This window comes from Lissotriton helveticus, chromosome 2_1 (assembly GCF_964261635.1).
Source record: "Lissotriton helveticus chromosome 2_1, aLisHel1.1, whole genome shotgun sequence".
NCBI lineage: Eukaryota > Metazoa > Chordata > Amphibia > Caudata > Salamandridae > Lissotriton > Lissotriton helveticus.
The window spans coordinates 473,667,444-473,690,665 of record NC_136059.1 but is presented as its reverse complement, the minus strand read 5'-3'; the positions used below and the strand labels follow the sequence as shown (position 1 = coordinate 473,690,665).

The 23,222-nt window shown below is 43.9% G+C and overlaps 1 protein-coding gene across 2 annotated transcripts in view; it reads left to right on the top strand.

The window, feature by feature from the left end:
- PDE4D (phosphodiesterase 4D) overlaps positions 1–23,222 on the top strand; it is a 1,494,598-nt gene that overhangs the window by 980,041 nt on the left and 491,335 nt on the right. For both annotated transcript variants that reach the window (XM_078675125.1, XM_078675126.1), the window contains exon 3: positions 10,377–10,413. In XM_078675125.1, the coding sequence (XP_078531251.1) occupies positions 10,377–10,413 (37 nt within the window). The remainder of the gene's footprint in view (positions 1–10,376; positions 10,414–23,222) is intronic.

Genomic DNA, 23,222 nt, shown 5'->3' with positions numbered 1-23,222 from the left:
ACACTCTGAAGAGGGAGTCATAGAGTTTGCTGTAGATCAGGGAAGTGGGGTTTAGCTGTCATCCAATTAGCATGACTTCACAGTGGGGATACATAGATGCCATAATTTGTTTAAACATAAATGCCTTTTTCCTACATATGGCTTGTGATCATGTTTAAAGGGATTTGCATTTCAAGCTTGTGTTTTTCACCCCATACAAGATCTTGTTCCCTAGATACACATTCAAAACAACTTTTCTTTTCAACCAAGTATGCATGCTAGTTCCAAAAGCGGCACCACCAGAGAGCCTTGTATAAAAGCCAGAACCCTTTGTAGATGAATCTATGACCGATGCACAAGGAAATGGGCTTCTTGCAAAGCACAGCAGAGGTTCTATGCTGTGTGAGGTGTCTGGAGAACTGTGAGGCTGCCGTCAATCCGGGATGAGAAGCAAGCCAGGTGGTTTTTATGTTTTTAGTTTTATAATGCACAAATTCAACGCAAAGGTATTGGAGAACTTTACATGAGCTCCAGTTACATTACACAAGGACACATTCATTTTTGGTAGGCATGGGGAGATTAAGTGATGTGCCCAGAATCACAGGATGTGGAGCCGACACCATGATTTGCCCAGAATCACAGAATATTGAGCCAATGGTGAGATTCAAACCTGGTTACCCAGCTCCAAAGTCAGTAGCGCTGACTGTTACATCACATCCTCTCCCCAAGTTTGTGGTAACAGAGGTAGCAGCAGTGGTTAATTATTAAAAAATAAGTGCCGGGCTTTCATCAGGAAGCAGCTTGCACAAGCCCATTTCTCTTGTTATCGCCGGATAAAACAAAACCAACTATGAATCATGAATGGGAAGAGGATGTGGCATAATAGCCAGAGCTGCCAACTTCGGAGCTGGGGAACCAGGTTCAAGTCACAGTGCCGGCTTAACATGCTGGACAAATCACTTAATCTTCCGTGCCTACAAAAAATGAGTGTGTCCTTAACTTGTGCTCATGAAAAGCTCTCCAACTGGTCGAGTTTGCTCTATTAGCGTTGGTGTTAATGTTTAAGTGCCAGTGCTGAGCACTGGAAAGACTGGCTCAAATTAAGCACTGGCAGAATCCAGGTAATTTATCATGGGGGCTGATGCACACACTGCCTGGAAGCGAGATATGGCCAGGTGTTTCCAATGAATGAAAAGGTCACACAGGGCTTGCGCAGGTTTTGTGAAGAGCAGATCCTGTTAATGGGTTCATAAGAGGTGACTGACGCAGCGCTTGACATTAAGCTGGGATCCGGAATGCAGTTCAGGAGAGGACAACAGCCAGAAACCCTCAAGGGAGCAGCCAGAAAATTAAAATAACCCCCACTTGAACAATATCTCTACTCACACAAGCATGTGAAATGTGCAGTTCTAACCTTTCTTAGAGCAGTAGCCCTCAACCTTTACTCCTCTTTCCTTCCATTTATCTATACACTCATCCTTTAATTTTCATTCATATGCCCATCTCCCCATGCATCCACTTTTCCATCCATCCCTTTTTCTATCCATACATTCATTCGTTTTCTATTCATACATCCATTTACTCTTCCATCCTCCGTCCTTTCGCCCATCTGTCTATTCTTCTTTGCTTCTTTACATGAACCCTTTCACCTATTGATCCTTTCACTCTTCGATGTATTCTTTCACACTTCCATCTATTCTTCATTTCACTGCTCCATCCTTACATCAACTCTTTCTTTCAATATTCCTTCCTTTCACTCTTTCATCCTACCATACACCTTTTCTTTCTTCTTTCCTATCACTGTTCCCATTTCTTCCTTATGTATTTACTCTTTCTACCTCTCTATCGTTATTTCTCCAGCTTATTTTTTTCTGTTTTCTCACTCATGCTCACTTTTTCTGTTTATAATTCGTTATTTTTCCCTAGTTCATCATTTCTCTTTTTTTATTTCCTACAATGCACGAATCAGCTATTGTCCAGAGTCCTCTGTAAAAGTGTTATTTATGAGCATTTTCTCTGCAGACAGAAGAGGCCTGTAAATAAGTAGCTTGGGCCTCATTAATGAGATTTGGTGCAGGGCAAGGAATCTTGCTGCGCTGCCCTGCGTCAAAAGAAAAGGACAGGCATGCACCATATCTATAAGACACGGCGCATTCCTGTCCTTTTCCCCTGCGCTGGCTCATCAAGGGCTGCCATGCACCAATGCCGGCACCTTTGCACAATGGTGAAAGTGTGCCTACATTGCGGGGCTGATTGATTTTGTGCAGGAAGGGACACCTTCTTGCTCAAAAGCAATCAATTCAGGTGATTTCCTCTTACATAGGAAAATGAAAAAAGAAAAAAAAACGAGGAGAAATGTTTTTGCACCGCCCTAACGCTACCCCTGGGGTGGCGTTAGATTCTGAAGCATTCATTCCCAGGTTTCCGATTTCTCGTAAATCTGGGAATGCTTCAGATTCCATGAGTGCTGCTTGGGAACACCCACAGCAACACCCATGAAACGTCCCTTTCGCGCAGTGTTCTGTGTGAAAGGGGCACATATTTACAAGGCCATGAAAAGTCACGTAAGGTGGCTTTACGTGGCCTTGTAAATATGGCGTGACACATTGCGCCATCGGAACATAAAAAAAGTGACGTTCCGGCGGCGCAAAAGTGCCTTAATGTTTTAGTGGGACTCAGTTCATCAATCTGGCTTAGCCCGCTCAAGCTGCGAAAGTGAGGGTTTCCCTACACCACTCCCTGCAAGCCTGGCTGTGATTTAGGGTTGCATGAGGGGAGTCTTGTTAGGAGAGTGGACGATGGCCCTGTTCGTCGACTAGTTGCTGTCTTTAAAGACTCATGTAGAATGGACTGGACACATGTGTCTGTTCACTCTCAGCATTCTTGAGGAAGTCTTATTAGACAGCCTTGTTCCTCTGTCCCCGAGTTACCTCCTGTGGCAGCCGCGGTCGGTAGGGGAGTACCTGCCGGGGCGGTGACCTGGGGAGGAGGAGGGGCAGGGTGGGGGTTAGTAATGTATGGATAATGGAAGTTTGCAGGTAAGTAAACATTTAAATAAATCAAACGAATTTCGTTGCACGCACTGCATTGCATTTGGGGATGTCCTGTGGTAAGTGGAAGAGGACTCTGACATGGGAAGCATGCCTGTGAGCACAAAGAAAAGGAAATACAAAAAGGATGTTGTCTGTGGGCCCGCAGGGTTGCCCCCATGCTAACAGTGTTGTCTCTGCATGAAAGGCATTTCAAAGACATAAAATCCCAAGGGAGACATCTTTTCTGACAAGGGATTTAAACATGTTATCTCTTATGACAGGGTTGTACGGGATCAGTGAATTCCTCACAACAATTTAAGCCCAAGGCACGTCAGCTGCTCAGGTGCAATAGAGTGCATACTAGAGGTAATGATATCTTATGCAGCATTCGCAGTGCAAGCATCACAAGCTTGTTTACTTGGGCCCTCGTTACGATTTACACTGTACTGGAGGGTGCAAACTCTGCTATCATGAGGTAACACTGCACCAGCACCGTGCGATTGAAAATTAAACCCCTACGGAATAGGGAATAACTGTGTGGACCCGATTTTACCAGACATGAAACCACATGGAATTCATAATTCTATGGGATTTCACAATGCAGGTGGTAAAACGGAGCAGGGTCAGGATGGAGGCAGTAGGGAAGGTAGAAGGGGGAGGTAGAAGAGGTAAAGGAAAGAATAGACCAGTGATGGGAGAGCCTTGCATGCGCCCCACTTGCCAGTAAAGGCGGTCGGGCAGGGCCGGGGGATAAGGCATGGCTGCTTTTGTAGATAAAACCTAAAGCAATTCTCACAGTCAGTTTTTCCGAAAGCACCAGGCCTCTCGTGATTGGGCAGAGTCAGGCGGGCAACTAGAGCCAAATTTCGGGGGGGGGGGGCTAATTCTTCCAGCCATAGGCATAGTGGCTCTAAGAAGTGGCAAAAACAAAACAAAAGCCTCATTAACAAGTAAATGGTCTTTTAAAGACCTGTGAAGTACTCGAGTGTGGCTGCAATTAGACGGGGGGCTGAAGCCCAGTGAGCCCAATGGGTGTTGCTCGCCTGGGCAGAGTGGAATCCCAGCATTCCACTCTGCGTGACCCGTAATGAGGGCCCTGCTGTGGGCTTTGGTGGATTGAGAACACTTGCAAGGTACCCTCCAATGGCAGCCTATCACAAGGCTCTGCTGGAGGGAAACATAATGGTGTTCATAATGTTTGCAGACAAAGACAAGGCTTCTTGGAACAGTAAACACCAATGAAAGCTACAGGAAAATCATAGCCAATAAAATAATTAGTGCTTAGGAATACACATAAGGTAGTCAGACCTAAATTATGCCGCCAATACAGGATCGTTAACAGTGCGTGTCTATGGTGGGCTAGGGTAGTGGATAGTAATGCGCTTCACTTTAACCGCATTTCACATCTATCTTTTTCAATTTTGACACTTTTTGCGTACTCTCCATTTAGGCGCAACTATACTACTATTCGACTTTCCTACACAACATTTCTTTGCATGCATTGCTTGTTTTTGATGTTTTCTGTTCTTTATCCTGCCAATGCTTATCTTTACATTTATTTGCTTAATCTATAGGTGAGCTCGATTCTCCCCATTTTAATAATTTTTGTTTTTTTCAGACTTTTAATTTTGATAGTTTGTTTGTCTCCTGTTTGGTTGTGATTCAGGACCAGAGAAAAAGTAAATTCAGATAGTACTCTCCAAAAAGATGCCTGTGGTCAGCCTTTTTGAACCTCAGTGATCACACCAAGAATTAAGAGATCAATTTGGGGTGATAGCAGTTTTATCCATTCCACTTGTAACCTGTGGAATAGAAAGCCGTTGCATCTTAAAAGTAAGGCTAATTATCTACTTTTTCGGAAGCAGTTGAAAACCTGGTTGTTCTCATTCTCCTTATAGTTCTTCTGCACCTCTTATACTGGTTTTGTGTTTAACATTGGATCATGTTTAGCGCTAAGTCGCTCTTGGGCATTCGCGGGCTCTAGGAAATTCTAAATCAAAACAGACAAATAAAGACACTGACAACAGTGGGCTAAAAATGAACAGTGGAACCGGAAGTAAATAAAATACAATTAGGCAGTTACAATACAGGCAAGGGTACAGAAATGTGCAATGCTTCCAGGCGGGGCAGCAGAGGGGGGGGCAAGGGAACATCAAGCGGCAGAGTCAGGGTGACCTGCAGAGTCAGGGTGACCTACAGAGTGAGGCAGAGAGAGGGGAGCAGATAGAAGATCTGCCTAATGGGATTGCGCTGCGCTATGCTACTGTTAGATCAAATGAAAACATGTCCAACTTTTTAGTATACATCTCCCTGCCTTAGAAATGTATAGGCCTACCTTAGGTGTGACATATATGTTGAAAAGGTAGATCTGGACTTTTTTGTTCGAGTAAATGGCAAAGTCAAGTTAGCAGTTCTAAAACTCGCTGCCAGCCAGCAGTGGAAGGCTTGGAACCTACCTTTGCTTTGTCACATTCGTGTTGGTACCATAGGTGCTGCAGTCCATGAGGGACACTTTAACTTACAGGCCCTGGGTACGGCTGGTACCATATACTAGGGACTTATAATTAAGTTAATTAATGCCAATTGTGGGTGAGCCAATCAGACATGCAAGGTTTAAGGGTCAGAGCACTGGCACTGAGCCTTGTTTGGCAGGGCTCAGTACACTCTCAGAGTCCAAAAACCAGCAGCATCGGTCCAAAAAATTGGGGGTGATCATGCAAAAAAAGAGGCATTTCCTTACAGATTAATGATATCTTCGTATTTTAGATGTGCTTGCAAGGGATTGACTTTCTCGCAAAGGGCATGGACTGTGGTGATGTAGAGTGTTCCTTGAGACCAGTTTTTCTTAGAAGAAGGTTGGTAGTAATGTGAGCTCTGTTAGATCGGTTCTCTCCAATACAGTTTGAGTCCAACAAAGTCTGCACTCACTGAAAGACGTCCACAAGACTGTGTCGCTCACATTTAACAAGATGGATGCTAGTGTTTCTTTCCTGATTGAAAGCACACTAACTTCTTTCCTACATTAATCAGCAAAGTTTCATCTCATCCAGTCTGCAAGAGAGATAGAGGTATGTGCACTTAGAAGAGCAGTCCAAACTATTTCTAGGTGGGAACGAATGACTATGAATCTCGGGATGTTGAAGATATCACTGTAAATAATTATTTTTCACAATATTGTTTCTCCTTGAAGAAAAATTCCTTTGTAGATGCAGTAACTGTCCACTTGCTCAAAGGGCATTGCAGGAGAGAGAGCAATACTAATTACAAGGAAAAGATGATCCTAATATATTAAATTGCAAAGTCTAATTATAAATTGATAAACACGTTTAAATCGGTTTTGGTTTATTTAAACTATTTGTTTCAGATTTGTAGTAGTACTGTTTCTGGATTTCATGTAGCTAACAATTGATCATAGTTTTCAAGAGTTTTACTTCATTTACTGTCTACTAATTGTTGTTTTATGCATTCAAAAGATAATAATGTGATGGTAGACTGTTGTCATGTGGTTGCTTTAATGAAAGGAGCTACAGAATTTATTGCACAATATAAATTGTGCGTTTACTTATTACATAGAAAAGGAAAGTTACTCAAAGACAGCCCCGACATTTAATAACATTCACATCTGACTTCTGACCAGTTATTTCCCATTATTCGAAATACATTAATCACTCACCAAATTGGGTGATTTACTGGATGCCAGACCATGCCTTCGCATACGTTTAATATTAGGCAATACAAAAAGTTGTGACATTTTTTAGGTGGAAGTAGTAATTTAATTTGCCAGATTATAAAAGGACTCTTTTCTAAATCACTAAATGCTGTGCGTCTTGAAGTGGTTGGAAATTCGAAATAATATTTAAAGAGAATGATAAAGGAAGAAATAAAAGAAAGATAACAGAGTAGATACTAGATGATAGAACGTCCGCAAGAATCAAAGTGGCTCTCAATTTACGGTTTCTAACCTTCGCACCAGAAATTATATTCTACATACGTTTTGCAAATTCAGCGGTGCTTAATGCAGTGTTATTTTTTTCTGTGACAATTTCCGTGGAACTCTAGTGTAAAGTTTAATTTGTTGTTTAGCACCTACATGATTTGCTGGTGGACTGTGGCATAGGGATATATGTGTGTATCTCAGTGGGAGAATCTTGAAGCTTGGTTCAACAGCCTGAACTCCCACTCTCTGGCCATTTAACCGTAGGCAGAACTGGCGCGATTGAATCTCAATATATCGAAAAGGAATCTGGAATGGAATTAATAACTGGTAGTAAATCATCCAGTAAATTCAGTTCATGGGAGTGATATAGGTACTCTTCTTATAAGGAGTGTAACTACAAAAAGGGACACAAAGTTGATTGGCACTCATTGTCGGTACCGCGTCCATGTCTCCATGAGTTCCAAAGAACTTTAGTTCAGTAAACCACCATGGAGCCCCATTTCAAGCAGAGAAGAAAAAATGCTATCATGTCAATAGCCTGACATAAAATAAACCTTTTATGTAAGGCAGCCAATGAGCAACTATTTGTGTTTATTTATTGAACATTTGTAGCAAGATAATAAAAAGGCATCTGCTCAGAGTGTGAACCAGTGGATGGTTATGGAGGAAGGGTGCAGGGTGACAGGAGAAATCCAGGAAGCAGGAGGCATAGAACCAAGATGATCCTTCACAGCAACAGTTTGATAGATCAGCGAATCGCAGGAAGACGGAGAGACGTTTGAAGATCTCAACAGGTCTCAGGAGATGCCTCAGGACAAATCTTCTGCATGGCCGAAAGCTTGTGGTCTCTCCCAGTGAAATCTACAACACGATTCACTAGATGGCCCACATTTCACAGTATTCCCCGAAGTGACTATTGCGCTATATGAGTGCAAAGAATGCCAAAGGGCCAGGATTCAACTGGGCTATTTGTGCATAAATATTTTTCAACTATCTGGAATACATCAGAGTAAAGAAAGCACATGTATTTTCACTAACAGTGCCTCCTTTATTCATACCCGAGGCACCGACCTCCTGGGTAGCAAAGCAGCACTTCCTGATTAATTCTTAATTAGAGTTTATTAAACTAAGCAGCCATCTGCCATGCATTGAAGTACTTGACGATTAGGTCGGATTTTCAGACATCTTTTATTCTAATGCACGCGGCCATTTAAAGCATCTTCCTGTTTCCCAGTGGCCTGAATTTGTATTTGAAACGGTATTAATTTTGCGCCAGCCAGAAAAGTGATGACAACTAACCATTTAACTATATCCTGTCTTTCATCTACTCGTCACAACCGTGGGATTTTTTGTCGATAACCCTACAGCAAATTTGGGTCAAAGGAAAAATAAGCTGAATTTAGTACTTAACACTTTCCTATGACCAAATAGAAAATATGTTTTCATAATTTAGAAAAGAGAACTGTGGAAAACAACTTGCATAAAAGCAGCAAAATCAAGGAGCCGCTTTCCGGGTCCCATTGTGCCATCTCACCAGTAGCCCAATGAGTGATTACCTATCTTCGTTATTTGGCCATACAGAGATCCATACATTCAGATTGATTACAGTGTTCGCCCATTCATAGTTAAACATGTCAGCATCTGTCATTGTGCAGCGCGTAGCTCTATCTACTGGTTTAATTATCTTTCTTTATGGAATGTTGGGTTGATCTCTTGTATAACTTGTCATTGCTGCTCTATGGCCGCCTTTAGAGTATTGAGATGGGGCTGGAGATGCGGAAAGGAGGGACTAGGAGAGAGGCAAGGAGGAAGCAAGCATGAGGGTGCAATTATTTGAGTTGACTCAGAACAAAGGCTTTGATCCCAGTTGACTCAGCACAAAGACTTTGATCTCAGTTGACTCAGCACAACGGCTTTGATCTCAGTTGACTCAGCACGAATACTTTGATCCCAGTTGACTCAGCACAACGGCTTTGATCTCAATTGACTCAGCACAAAGTCTTTGATCTCAGTTGACTCAGCACAGCGGCTTTGATCTCAGTTGACTCAGCACAAATGGTTTTATCACATCTATTGTGGGTCTTTGAGGCTGCCTCCAGCTGGCGCATCGGGATTAGTGAGGGGAGTGTGAGGGAGAGAACAGGAGGATGAGGTAGACATCCTTTCTCACCCTGAGGGCCTGAATAGAAGAAAGAGATGTATTGCAGCAAGCCAGGATTAGTTTTGTGTCGGAAGGCTCACGATTGAAGTAGGAGTGTTAAGGAGGGACGCTAGACACGTACTAGGCGCACTCTCTGTCTGCTCTTCATGGCAGGAAAGCAGACACCCTTGTTTAAAGTGGGGACTCTCCAAAGACCGCAAACCCAGGCACTAGCACTCGCCTGGCATAGGGTGGCTTTGATTATAGTTCCACTGCTTTTTTTATTGCTCTAGTTTGACTTGACTGCTGCTGTGGTGATGCACCTGTGTTCTTGGGCCAAAGAAGGCTTGTGAGTACATTAAGGACATGTTAGGAAATGTGTTCGCATTCCTGTCTCTCGTTGAAACCATCATGGAAACAGGATGCTGTGCTCTCCACCTTATCAAGAAGGCATTGGCGGCCCTGCTCAACAAACTTCCTGCACAAAAGTGTGTACACACGCAAACACACACACAAGCAAGCCCGCATCCTCCTTCACACACACCTGCACGGCCAGGGCTTCTCCTCGCCTTCCCCTGAGGGTGGACATCCCCTGGGATGTGTTGTGTGGAGAAGATCTTTACCAGGTGTGTTGCCTTGACTTCACCATGAATCTGGCGGCTGCAGACAGCAGTGTGTAGGTGGGACATAGAGACAGCGAGAACCTCTGCTGCGCCTAGTGAATGACGGAACACCTCCAGGTGAAGGGTGGAAAGAAAATGATTTTGAATTCGTGCCTTCACTAACATTTCCTCTGCAACAGCTCAGGTTAAAATCTAACCGGTTGAGCAAACACAACAGCGACCACTAAATTTCTCGAATACACAGGGTGGCCTTAGGCATGTGCAAGCTGTGCACCTGCACAGGGCCAGCAAACCCCAGGGGCCACCACGCCAATATATATCCTTAATATAATAATCATCTGAGGATGGATACATATTTGCGTGGCGGCCCCTGGCAGGGATTTGGCGGCCACCGACTCTGTTCCACTTCCAAACACCCTGACCCCCCCCCTCTTCACTGGCCTCCACGCCTTGCCCCGCCCGGACCCCCTCTTCCGGGGCCCCCTAACTACGCTCCCTGCCCAGGGCCGCAATGAGCCTAGAGCCGCCCCTGGAATACATTTCATTTTGCAACATGTAATTTTGTGATTTGTGAATAAGGAAAATAAATAAACTAGAAATAAATAAAACAATTAATTAGGGACAGTCGTAAGCAATTTCTGACGTTCAATGTTTTTATTTTACAGACACGGCGACGACATGATTGTGACACCATTTGCTCAGGTAAAGAAACTGTCTACATGTGACATTAAATGATAATGTGAAAGTAAAAGCTACTGCTGTACAATGTACTGACGAGCATGTTACTTTCTCTGATGGTTAATGCACTGCACCTAGGGCTGACCTTTACACTGTGTTTCTACAGTCACCTGTATTTTGTATAAATGCCTCTCGCTTTATCCGCGTACATATTGTCATTACAGTTGCATTAATAAAGTCAGACATGGGTACAGTAAGGTAAAAAGTTGCGCCTACAGGTCAGCTGCACCATCTGTATTAACGGGTTAGGTCTGGTGGCATTTTGTGACGGGCATCCTTTGACCTTCAGAGCAAAAGGCCGGGTTCAGTTGTGATACATGGGGTAAATGCTGTCACCACACATATCTCAAGTGTCAATTTTATGATGAATGTCAGCAGGTCAAACCTGCCGATATATATCTAGGGAAACATGTCTGGCATGTTATTTCCCCAAAACTCGTAATTAGGTGGCAGCCACGGACGGCAATGGGAGTACCTGCAGGGCGGTGACGTGGGGAGGGGAGGGACAGGGTGGGGGGTAGTAATGTATGGATTGCGGAGTTTTACAGGTAAGTAAACATTTGAATAAATAAAACGAATTTCGTTACACGCACTGCATCACATTTGGGGATGCAGTGCACTCAACGAAATTCGTTTTATTTATTCAAATGTTTACTTACCTGGGAAGCTCCGTAATCCATACATTACTACCCCCCATGCTACCCTACCCCTCCCCCTCCCCACGTCACCGCCCTGCCGGTACTCCCACTGCCGGCCGCGGCTGTTAGGTGGCATTTCTCATGCCCGAGAAAAAATTCCGATTTAGTGGCGACAGATTTTATACGTGCAATAAGGATCACAACAATTACAAGTCTGCTCATAAAGATGACCTTGGAGTTTACAATCCAAAATCGACACTTAAGACGACATCACGTCATGCGCGGCATCTGGCAGAATGAAGGCTGGCTGGAACCGAAAAGCCAAGCATTAGGTCCGTTGCAGAACCTGCTCCGGGCGGCACTAATGCTTATTGTGCTGTAAAGGGTGGAGAGCTGTCTTTTGCACTCTTATTTGAGCGTGTCAGAAAGTAGGGCCATGGGGGCATATTACCAACAACTCGCGATATTTATCGCTAAGTAGGCTTAGCGGCAATTTTTTATCGCCGCGCATCGCCGGATATTATCGCTGAGATAACGTGCTTTTAGCAACGTTTATCTCAAAAGTGCTAATATTTCCGGCGATAGCGGCAAAATCCGCGAATATCGCTGAGAATACAGCGATATTCACGCCTTATCGCTAACAGGGTCTTAGCCATTATATCTACCTCCCATTGGATATAATGGCTAAGAACTGGTCTGAGCAGGCGTTAGTTTTTGGAGATATTCGCGCTTAGCGTGAATGTTTCCAACGCTATGCCTGTGTTGGTAGTAGACGATAGCGACGTTAGCGACTGTTTTCAGACGCTAACAGTTTGGGTACGCCCACTTTGCATGTCATTAGCGATAAACATTGCTGAAATGCAAAGCGGGCCCCAAACCGCTCGCTATCGCCTAAAAGCTGTCGCTAACTGATGTTAGCGACAGCTTGCTAGAAGGGTGATGAAATTATCGCTGCTTAGCGGCCAAAAAGCGGTGATAATGTAATTTCGCCTGCCTTGATAATATGCCACATGGTGTCGCAACTAAGCGGCTCTGCATTTTCCTCTCCAGGTTTGCTCTTTTCTTTTAAGTACACCTGTTTAACTCAAATGGCGTAGTTCGCCTATATACACACATTAATTGTTTGTTGAAGGGGGAACGTTTATGTTTTAACATGCTCATAAAATGAATGTACTGTTGCATACAATAAATGGATAGCCAAAGTAGTATTACTTTAATATTTCTAAATGTAAAATAATGCCACTTATGTAATGTTTTTTGAAAGAAAATATGTACTCTAAGCAGCTCTGCCAAATGCAACGATGGCTGATCATACCGTGCAACAAGAGGCACAACATTACTGCTGCTATATATTTCAAACAGCGAGCGACTAGCGCCACCTGGTGCACATACTGTGGTCTGAGTCTGCATGTTGCCAGTAGTGAAATAGTAAGCACGCTGAGAAGGAACACAAGCAGTACTAAGGGCCTCATGTACAAATAAGGTCAGGGGCATATTAGCAAGAACCTCGTTAAAATTATTGCTGTTTTAGCGTCGGGAAACTGCTGCTAAAACGGCGAGAATGGGCGTGCTAATATGCGTTATATAATTCCAATAGAAGCCCAGGTTAGATGTCCTGCAAACTAACCTGGGCTTCTATTGGAATTCTATAACGCATATTAGCAAGCCCATTATCGCCGTTTAAGCGGCAGTTTCCTGCCGTTGCCGCTAAAACGGAGATAATTTTAACGAGGTTCTTGCTAATATGCCCCTTCGTTTCTGATTTTTAATTGTTAATTTTTTGCAATTCGGAAATTGCAAACACCAATGTACAAATGTGTCTTAAAAACATTTTGCGATTCTCAGACCTACCTTATTAATATTCACGAGGTAGGTCTCGCTTTGCTTGCACTCATAGGGATGGTGACCTGCTGGGGTCAGCGGACCGCCATGTCTGTGATTCCTTTTAAAATAAAGCAATTTTTTTATGATTCAGTGGGATGCATTTCAAAAATAAAAATGAAAAGTTACCTTTTCATTTTTTAAGAGTAGGCAGTAGTCTTTGGGACCAAGATTTTTGCAGTCACAAAGCTTATGAATTAGGTTTTGTAATCACACAGCCCATGTTCACAAACCTCCTTTACGTGTCGGAAAAGTCCAAGGAATGGATCATGAAAGAGGTATTTTCCTTCTATTTGCAAGTCTCAAAGCCTTGTAGCAGTGGTTTGTGAACTTAGTTGCAGTCGGACAACATCACAAAGTTACTATCTCTGAAGGGGGGAGTTGGTAACTGATTCTAATAAGGACAGCTTCCTGTTTCTGTATCATGTCAGATGTCCCCACTGCTTTGTGCACCCATATGTACGTAAAGAGGATGCTTGCACCTGTTTCATTAAGGGACATGGGCTTTATTTTAAAAGCTAAAAAGCAGATGCGAGATTGGTGTCCTGCTGTCCCTTGCATGCTCCATCCCTGCATTAGTGGCCATTCACAGGGTAGCAAAATGTGACCTACCTAATTATTATTGACTACGCAGGTAATTTTTCGACCTACTGTGAATGGGCAATTTGGGATGTAGCCTGTTTGTAGATAGGTTGCACCGCAAAGGGCATCCTCATTTGCAAACCGACCAGTACCCAATTTGCTGTGCCAGCGCAGAAGAGGTACACTTCTTTTTGCTCTATTGATCGCATACATTAACTCACTCTCTTTCTCTCTCTAACTATATATAACACTGACGAAGGACTAGAGGTCTGAAACGCGTCTGTTGTTTTGGTCAGAAGCCGAAAATAAATTCTTGTGCAAATATATACCCCCGTGAGTGCGTTCTTCGTCTCGAAGGAAGGGTCGAATGGAGCTATCATATATATATATATATCTATATATATATATATATATATATATTCCAACACAATGGTGTCCCCCTTCCAAAGACACGCAGAGCACACGGGGAATTTTTCGTGCAGCTTCTTTATTGCATCTAGCATGACGCGTTTCGTCTTGCGACTTCCTCAGATGCTTTGTGCAATTTGAGGAAGCTGTAATTGACACGAACATTTAAAAAGACAGCCTGTGGCTCCTCCTTTACCGGCAACAGCGGAGAGGGACTCTTGCCATAGTCCTCCCCCTCCGAGTTTCTTGGGTGCCATTACTCAGTGTGTTTATTCATTTATATTTTCGTTTGGTGCAATCTTTGTTTTATTGCTGGATATGCTATGAATAGTCCTCCATCAGTTCTGGAAAATAAACACACTGTATGTTCAATGGTGCATTGATCCGGTGGCAGTTGTTCCAGCCTTGAGGTCCGCTTGTTCCCCTTGACGCCTGCCGTCGATCAGTATTCCGCTCCTTGTAAGCCGTTTTAAGTGCGCGGCATTACATTGTGAAAGTCACAATCCAACTCGGTTGGCAGGTGGCGGGATTCCTTTACCACGGCGGTTCCAACAGGCAATTCTTCACAGATGATACACGAACGCCGCTTGCCTGCTGAACTGCTTTAGGCGGGTGCTGCTGTCGTGCAAACGGCATTGCACGTATACAATATTCCAACACAATGGTGTCCCCCTTCCAAAGACACGAGTAATGGCACCCAAGAAACTCGGAGGGGGAGGACTATGGCAAGAGTCCCTCTCCGCTGTTGCCGGTAAAGGAGGAGCCACAGGCTGTCTTTTTAAATGTTCGTGTCAATTACAGCTTCCTCAAATTGCACAAAGCATCTGAGGAAGTCGCAAGACGAAACGCGTCATGCTAGATGCAATAAAGAAGCTGCACGAAAAATTCCCCGTGTGCTCTGCGTGTCTTTGGAAGGGGGACACCATTGTGTTGGAATATTGTATACGTGCAATGCCGTTTGCACGACAGCAGCACCCGCCTAAAGCAGTTCAGCAGGCAAGCGGCGTTCGTGTATCATCTGTGAAGAATTACCTGTTGGAACCGCCGTGGTAAAGGAATCCCGCCACCTGCCAACCGAGTTGGATTGTGACTTTCACAATGTAATGCCGCGCACTTAAAACGGCTTACAAGGAGCGGAATACTGATCGACGGCAGGCGTCAAGGGGAACAAGCGGACCTCAAGGCTGGAACAACTGCCACCGGATCAATGCACCATTGAACATACAGTGTGTTTATTTTCCAGAACTGATGGAGGACTATTCATAGCATATCCAGCAATAAAACAAAGATTGCACCAAACGAAAATATAAATGAATAAACACACTGAGTAATGGCACCCAAGAAACTCGGAGGGGGAGGACTATGGCAAGAGTCCCTCTCCGCTGTTGCCGGTAAAGGAGGAGCCACAGGCTGTCTTTTTAAATGTTCGTGTCAATTACAGCTTCCTCAAATTGCACAAAGCATCTGAGGAAGTCGCAAGACGAAACGCGTCATGCTAGATGCAATAAAGAAGCTGCACGAAAAATTCCCCGTGTGCTCTGCGTGTCTTTGGAAGGGGGACACCATTGTGTTGGAATATTGTATACGTGCAATGCCGTTTGCACGACAGCAGCACCCGCCTAAAGCAGTTCAGCAGGCAAGCGGCGTTCGTGTATCATCTGTGAAGAATTACCTGTTGGAACCGCCGTGGTAAAGGAATCCCGCCACCTGCCAACCGAGTTGGATTGTGACTTTCACAATGTAATGCCGCGCACTTAAAACGGCTTACAAGGAGCGGAATACTGATCGACGGCAGGCGTCAAGGGGAACAAGCGGACCTCAAGGCTGGAACAACTGCCACCGGATCAATGCACCATTGAACATACAGTGTGTTTATTTTCCAGAACTGATGGAGGACTATTCATAGCATATCCAGCAATAAAACAAAGATTGCACCAAACGAAAATATAAATGAATAAACACACTGAGTAATGGCACCCAAGAAACTCGGAGGGGGAGGACTATGGCAAGAGTCCCTCTCCGCTGTTGCCGGTAAAGGAGGAGCCACAGGCTGTCTTTTTAAATGTTCGTGTCAATTACAGCTTCCTCAAATTGCACAAAGCATCTGAGGAAGTCGCAAGACGAAACGCGTCATGCTAGATGCAATAAAGAAGCTGCACGAAAAATTCCCTGTGTGCTCTGCGTGTCTTTGGAAGGGGGACACCATTGTGTTGGAATATTGTATACGTGCAATGTCGTTTGCACTACAGCAGCACCCGCCTAAAGCAGTTCAGCAGGCAAGCGGCGTTCGTGTATCATATATATATATATATATATATATATATATATATATATATATATATATATATATATATATATATATATATATATATAAAATAAACTACTGCCCTGTGTTTCCTAGTTCTGCTGTCAGCAAAAAAATGCATTAACTCTGAAATATTTCAAGTTAATATGTACACATAAGATGTAAAAAACAAGCACACAGACCCTGCTGTGCGGGCACTGTTAAGAAAACAGCATCATGATAGGGCTGCAGGCCTTTTAGTATTTGATCTGTGCTTACACTCATCGAATCCTATGTAAATAGATACAAAATAGAAAACAACATACACATAAATACTACACACAAATATACTCACATATACAGACAGGGGCTTTTGGACAGCCCTTTCGATCTTTGGCTTCTGTGGTTCAGCTGGTTTTAGCGCCCACTGGTAAACAACGTTTATGACGGAACTTTTTTCCCGCATGGAATCACAACGCGGTTGTTACAACGACCGCGTTGTGATTCCGCATACCATTACTCCGCAAGTCGGAACAACGACTTGCGGAGGGGGGGAGGTGTTGGATTTAAAATCCAACACCTTCCCTAGTGTCCGCACAGACTGGAGTTGGAATAGTAAATTATACTACTCCAACATCCAGTGACCCCCTCTGCAAGTCGTTGTTCCAACTTGCGGAGTAATAGTATGCAGAATCACAATGCGGTTGTTGTAACAACCACTTTGTGAATCCCTGCGGGGAAAAAGATTGCGGGACATATATTCGCTCCCACAGCTTGCAATCTTCTTGCCTTGCCACTCTTCCCATGTGGGCCCGAAGGGTTTAGCAATGCTGCTTTCCCTCTTCGTAAGTGCTATTCTCTTGGGGAAGGATGAGTGATGGATTGTGTGTTCTTGTACTTACTGTCCCTAGGTCTAGACAGAGGCAGGGTTGGAATAGCCTATAGGGCAACCAGGCAGTGCCTGATCGCCTGGTCTGACAAGTCAATGTGTGGACCTTTTTTGACTTTTGTCGGCCTGTTTTGTCACCTGGTGGGCCAGTTTATGGAGTTGATTTCCCTGATGTTGCCACAAACATTGCCTGCAGTAAGCACAAACACACTCAGTTTCTGATGCCTTACAAAACTACCTATACAGCATGTCTTTACAAGTTGAAAACTTTTCCGAATTGAAAAGGCAGGTCACTTTTTTAGCTATTTGATTCACTTATGGGTGGCACTTTTATTTTGGTGCCCAATCCCAGTCCGACCCTGGCGAGGTGAATGGTGCAAGAGGACCCCGCAGCCTAAAGAAGAGCAGTCTGGCCATACAGGATGAACCCAACCAAGGCAGTGGTGAGAAGAGAGAGCCTGAGCATGAACGTCATTTCACCAAAATGCCAGGGGTAGCGGAAGTGACATCACATGCCCTTTGACCTTCAATTTCACTCACACACATGCTTACACGTACAAATACATTCACACTTCCTCACACTGTCTCTCTTCCTCACGTAAACACAAACCAGCAAGCACGTATACAACATACATTTAAAAGCAGTTTCTTTTCTTACCTCATGTACTAGGGAAGGTCATAGTCCAGCTAACTACAACCCCATTTTTATTACCTTAATAGAAGGGCTCCCGGTTTTATGGTATTTTTTTTTTTTTACATATCCGTCTGTATTTATCCATGTTTATTTTTTGGCCATCTTATTGGTATTTATCCATATTTATTTTGTGTTTTCAAAAATAAATGTAGTTGTAAAATGGTATATTCTGCGTTTATATAACTCTTTGACATGCACTCAAACACGGATGCCTGTCAAGTTTTAGCAAACTAAGCAGCCACGTATAACAAAAGACTACAGTCACAGGTAAATATTAGCATCATACTACAAATATATGTTAATATATGCCTGCATTTAAGGAAATCTCATCCTGTATTTTGACCCTCCATGCTGTTGCCTAGAATTCATGACAGACAGCATGGAGAGTTGCTCACAAGAAGCATCATTTTCAGTATTTTTCCGCTTTTGAAAATAAATACAGACAGAAAACACATTGTTTTCTGTCTGTATTTATCTGTTAAAATCAGTAAAACCGAAAAACCAGAAGCCTTAATTAATGGTGACTAAAAAGGGAGTGCAATTAGCTGGAATAATGAAACATTATTCACTATTAGTGTAATTAAATAGGTAGAGAATACAAAGAGAGTGGAGCCCCAACCGATATCCAAGGCAACTTGTACACTGTCTTCACTGTAAGTATGGGCGGAAAATGTGTTCCGCTCGCGAAATTTGTGGATTTTTGCGCGAAATTGCGGCAAAATCCGCAAATCCGCGAGCGGGACGAATTTTGCTCACACTTACAGGGTTACAGCAGGTGCCCAAGTTGAAGCTAATTTCTTTGTAACCATTTACAAAATGGTTACAAAGAAATTAACGTCAACTTGGGCACCTGCTGTAACCCTGTAAGTGCTTCCTGAGGCGTCTCATTGCCTACTTGCAACTATTCTCTGACCCTGCTCGACCCTCGAAGCAGGGTCAGAGAATAGTTACAATTAGGCAACGAGGCGCCTGTCCCAACAATTAAACCTCAGCAGGAAGCACTTACAGATAAAAAAAAGAAGGTGCCCGTGTTGAAGCTCAAATTCATTAACGCATTATAATCAGCCCAAGAATCTAGCGAGCACGGTCGATGCTAGGCAGGTGTGCTTTCTCCCCAGATCTACCGTCTACAATTAGCTTTAATCCGTGATGGGGGTCTAGGCATCCACGAGTTTCTCGAGCGCAATCCCCCTGTACTTCCAGTGACCAGGAGGCTGCTTTCTCCTCATCTGCTGCACTGATCGGTCTCTGAACTTTATAAACAAGAGGCATGTGAACTCGCACAGAAGCCCAGCCCCACACGCACTAGGCTATGCAACCTCTTCCCTCCCTTTCCCCCTCTGTGATGGACAGCTCCCTCGAGGGACCTCGGTGTCTATGGGCGCGGTGGCAAAGTTACAGACACACGTGGTCACTGAACACAACTCTTCTGGGCATTTACACAGCTGTAGTGCAGGAAAAGCACAATACATTTACACAACGAGGTAGCACTTATTGCTTTCTCCTCATCTGCTGCTCTTATGGGTCTCTGACCCTTCATAAACAAGAGGCATGTGAACTCGCACAGAAGCCCGGCCCCACACATACTAGGCTATGCAACCTCTTCCCGCCCTTTCCCCCACTGTGATGGACAGCTCACTCGAGGGACCTCAGCGCCTATGGGCGCGGTGGCAAAGTTACAGACACACGTGGTCACTGAACACAACTCTTCTGGGCACTTACACAGCTGTAGTGCAGGAAAAGCACGATACATTTACCCAACGTGGTAGCACTTACTGCTTTCTCCTCATCTGCTGCTCTTATCGGTCTCTGACCCTTCATAAACAAGAGGCATGTGAACTCGCACAGAAGCCCGACCCCACACATACTAGGCTATGCAACTCCTTTCCGCCCTTTCCCCCACTGTGATGGACAGCTCACTCGAGGGACCTCGGCGCGTATGGGCGCGGTGGCAAAGTTACAGACACACGTGGTCACTGAACACAACTCTTATGGCCATTTACACAGCTGTAGTGCAGGAAAAGCACAATACATTTACCCAACGAGGTAGCACTTACTTCTTTCTCCTCATCTGCTGCTCTTATCAGTCTCTGACCCTTCATAAACAAGAGGCATGTGAACTCGCACAGAATCCCGGCCCCACACATACTAGGCTATGCAACCTCTTCCCGCCCTTTCCCCCACTGTGATGGACAGCTCACTCGAGGGACCTCGGCGCCTATGGGCGCGGTGGCAAAGTTACAGACACACAGGGTCAACTCTTCTGGGCATTTACGCAGCTGTATTGTAGGAAAAGCACGATACATTTACCCAACGAGGTAGCACTTACTGATTAGCCAGTAGGAAGTACTCCAGTTAAGTATGGTGCAAATCGCAAAATAATCCACGATTTCGCGGGAAAATCCGCGAATTCGCAGATTGTTTTGCAATTTTGCGCGAATTCGCGGACCGCTGATTTGCAAAATTCGCCCATATTTACTTCACTGATAAGCATCACACTGCCTACTTGCAGGTTTCTGACTAGTTTTTGAATGTAACATATATACACCCTCCTCTACCTGAGCGCAAATTGACACCTAATGCTAGTAATAGTATATTTCAAATCGGGCAAGAACTCCTAACTGGACTGGACTGCTCATACCCCCATTGTAATTCACTTAGCGCATAGAGAGGTACCTGCTCCACCTTCGTGTAGTCGCAAAAACACCGAGCTGCCTCCATCTCCCTTGTAAAAATGAAACCAGTTCATATTCTCAGTTGAAATCAATTGGGCACAGTGTGGTGCCTACCCACATTGAATTCCTGTTTGACAGCAGTTACAGAGAGGAGAATTAGGAGAGTTACTACTCCATCTCGTCGTCAGGGTATTAAGAGGTACATTCCCTATATGGTAATCATAATAAAGTGTCTAATATCATGGGAAATTAAGGTAGAAAGACAAGATTGTAGCTGGCCAAATGGATTATCAGAACATAAGCTGTTATACATTGTCAACTAAGTGTAGTACCCCTATAAATAGAGAATAACTTAACCCTGTAGTCTGAGTTCTAAGGAATAATCTAAGATGTCCGGGGGACCAAAAACTAAGAACATCCATTTTATAGTTGAAATATTCTAAGGCCTTTTTAAAATGTCTCTTAAAAAATGTGCACTTACTTGATTCCTTGACAAGATCTTCCCTAAAACGGGTGCTTAAAGATGATCTTGGTACATACAGAGGCTTACACTCCCATCGAATTATGTTAGCGAGAGCTCAAATGAATGTACAAGAAAGTCCAATGCCAAAGCTAAGCAATTGTAGTTTAGGTCTTCAATCTGCAGTTGCGCTACACAAGATTTTTCTTGGTCCGTAGTCAGACCAAGAGATATAATCATGGGCATCCCAGGGATGAGGGTTTTCTCGTCAACAAAATCATTGTTCCAGTGCCTTCTCTTTTGATTTCTGGAGAAATCAGCATTATGTGTGGCGCTTGCTGCAGTTGCCATGAGGTCGGAGAAACCGCCATGGCGTCCTCATAGCACTCCACTGGCTCCGCCTCACACAATCAGGAAGCCCAGGATGAGGTGTTATGGATGTCCTGTCTCAAAGACAGACACTAGCAAGCCCTTGTTAGAACAATCTTAAACTACATCCATTCCCAGAGGGTACTGGATGACACACCTTCCCTGCACCTCCTGTTGTACGAAGCAATAATAAAACAAACAAAGCATCCTCTCCCAGGGAAGGAGGGAAGTAGGAATGGGATGAGGAAGAGTAAGGCAATGTGATAAAGATTACCAGTAGGTAATTGGGCCATTACCACTTTATCCTCTTCCTCGCCTCCTTCCTAACTAGTGAAGATGGCATAGCAGTTATTTGAAGGCACTGATCGAAAACATGCATAGAACAGACTGATGCTTCAATCATATGTTTTATTAGATAGAATCAAAACAAATAAAAAATAGTAAACATTATACTGCTGCAGCACCCAAAACAGGGGAAATGAAAGCAGAAGCAGAATCCAAAACCTTGATTCTGTAATGGCATATGAATGTTGTAAGAAATTGGGTTACTGGTTGACTGGAGTATGAGCCCTGGTCAAGCAGCAACCACAATCCTAATCAGGGTAAGACACAAGCAAATCCCAAATTAACCTGTGCTCAACACCCTGGGCACACAGAGCAGTCAGGCTTAACTTAAAGGTAGTGTGCAAAGTATTTGTGCAACACTTTAAACAGTAAAACAGTGACAACACCACACAAAAGATCCCACACAAGGTTTGAAAAATAGAGCATAATTTAATAAGAATAAACTGTAAAATAGTGTTAATCCCAGATGCATCTAAGCCAGTCGGAGCCCACTGTTCCAAAAATAATGAGTATGTTACATTTGTCCAATAACCTCTGCTCACACTCTGGTAGCTTGGCAGTAAGCAGTCAGGCTTATCCTCAGGGCACAAGTGTAAAGTGTTGGCAGAAAACCTCAATTCGCAGCACACTGTGTTCACCACAAAAAGACTCCACATCGTGTGTATAAAAACACTTGTTTTTTTATTACGCACACACACTGAAATCAAAACGAGACACACATTATATATACACTCTACAGTTATAAGCACATGTCAAACTTCTCTACTGAAATCAAAACAAAACACACATTCTATTTATAGTTTACAGTTGTATGCAATTGTCAGACTTTCCCTTTGCAGAAAGGTCGAACAGTCACCAGTGTCTGACTAATCCTCGTGATCCAACTCCACCAGCCAATGATGCACATTGCTCCTGCTGGTGCCCTGTTGACTAGACAGTCGGAACCACCTAACATGGACAGAAACAGTTACTTAATTTCGACCTTCCGGACTAGACTTCCAGGAGCCCAACAGCACCTGCACGAGTGCAGGATCGCTATCTGCCCCGTAGACAAAAGGTTGTGCCCCAGGAAGCTGGCATGCTTCCCAGTCTGGAGAAATGTTTTCGCTTCAAGTGAAGGTGTGACCTCTCTGGTCTCGTCCCAGTTTTTTCCCCAAACAAAGCACTCTGTGGCATGGGTCGAGGGAGAGGGAGCCAACAACCTCGGACAGAGGTGTTACAAAGATGAATGCTGCGTAGACCAGGTGGTGTAGATAAGTTCTCAGGATCACTTTTTTGTTACAGGTATAAGATATTACGAGTAAGATCCATTTAAGTGCCCCACCAGGAGCAGGCTCTCCACTGCTCAGCCCATCCACACCAACTGATTCACTCTTCCAATCCAAACACAATCAACATTCTATCTGACCTCATCATAGGCTGAGCAGCAAGGAGAGAACTTCTGTAGGGAGAGTGCATTAAGTAAAAGATACATTACAACACATCTCCCCCTTTATAATGATGGAAAACAATCAACATGTGTGAAGTTGATAAAACACACGTTCCAGC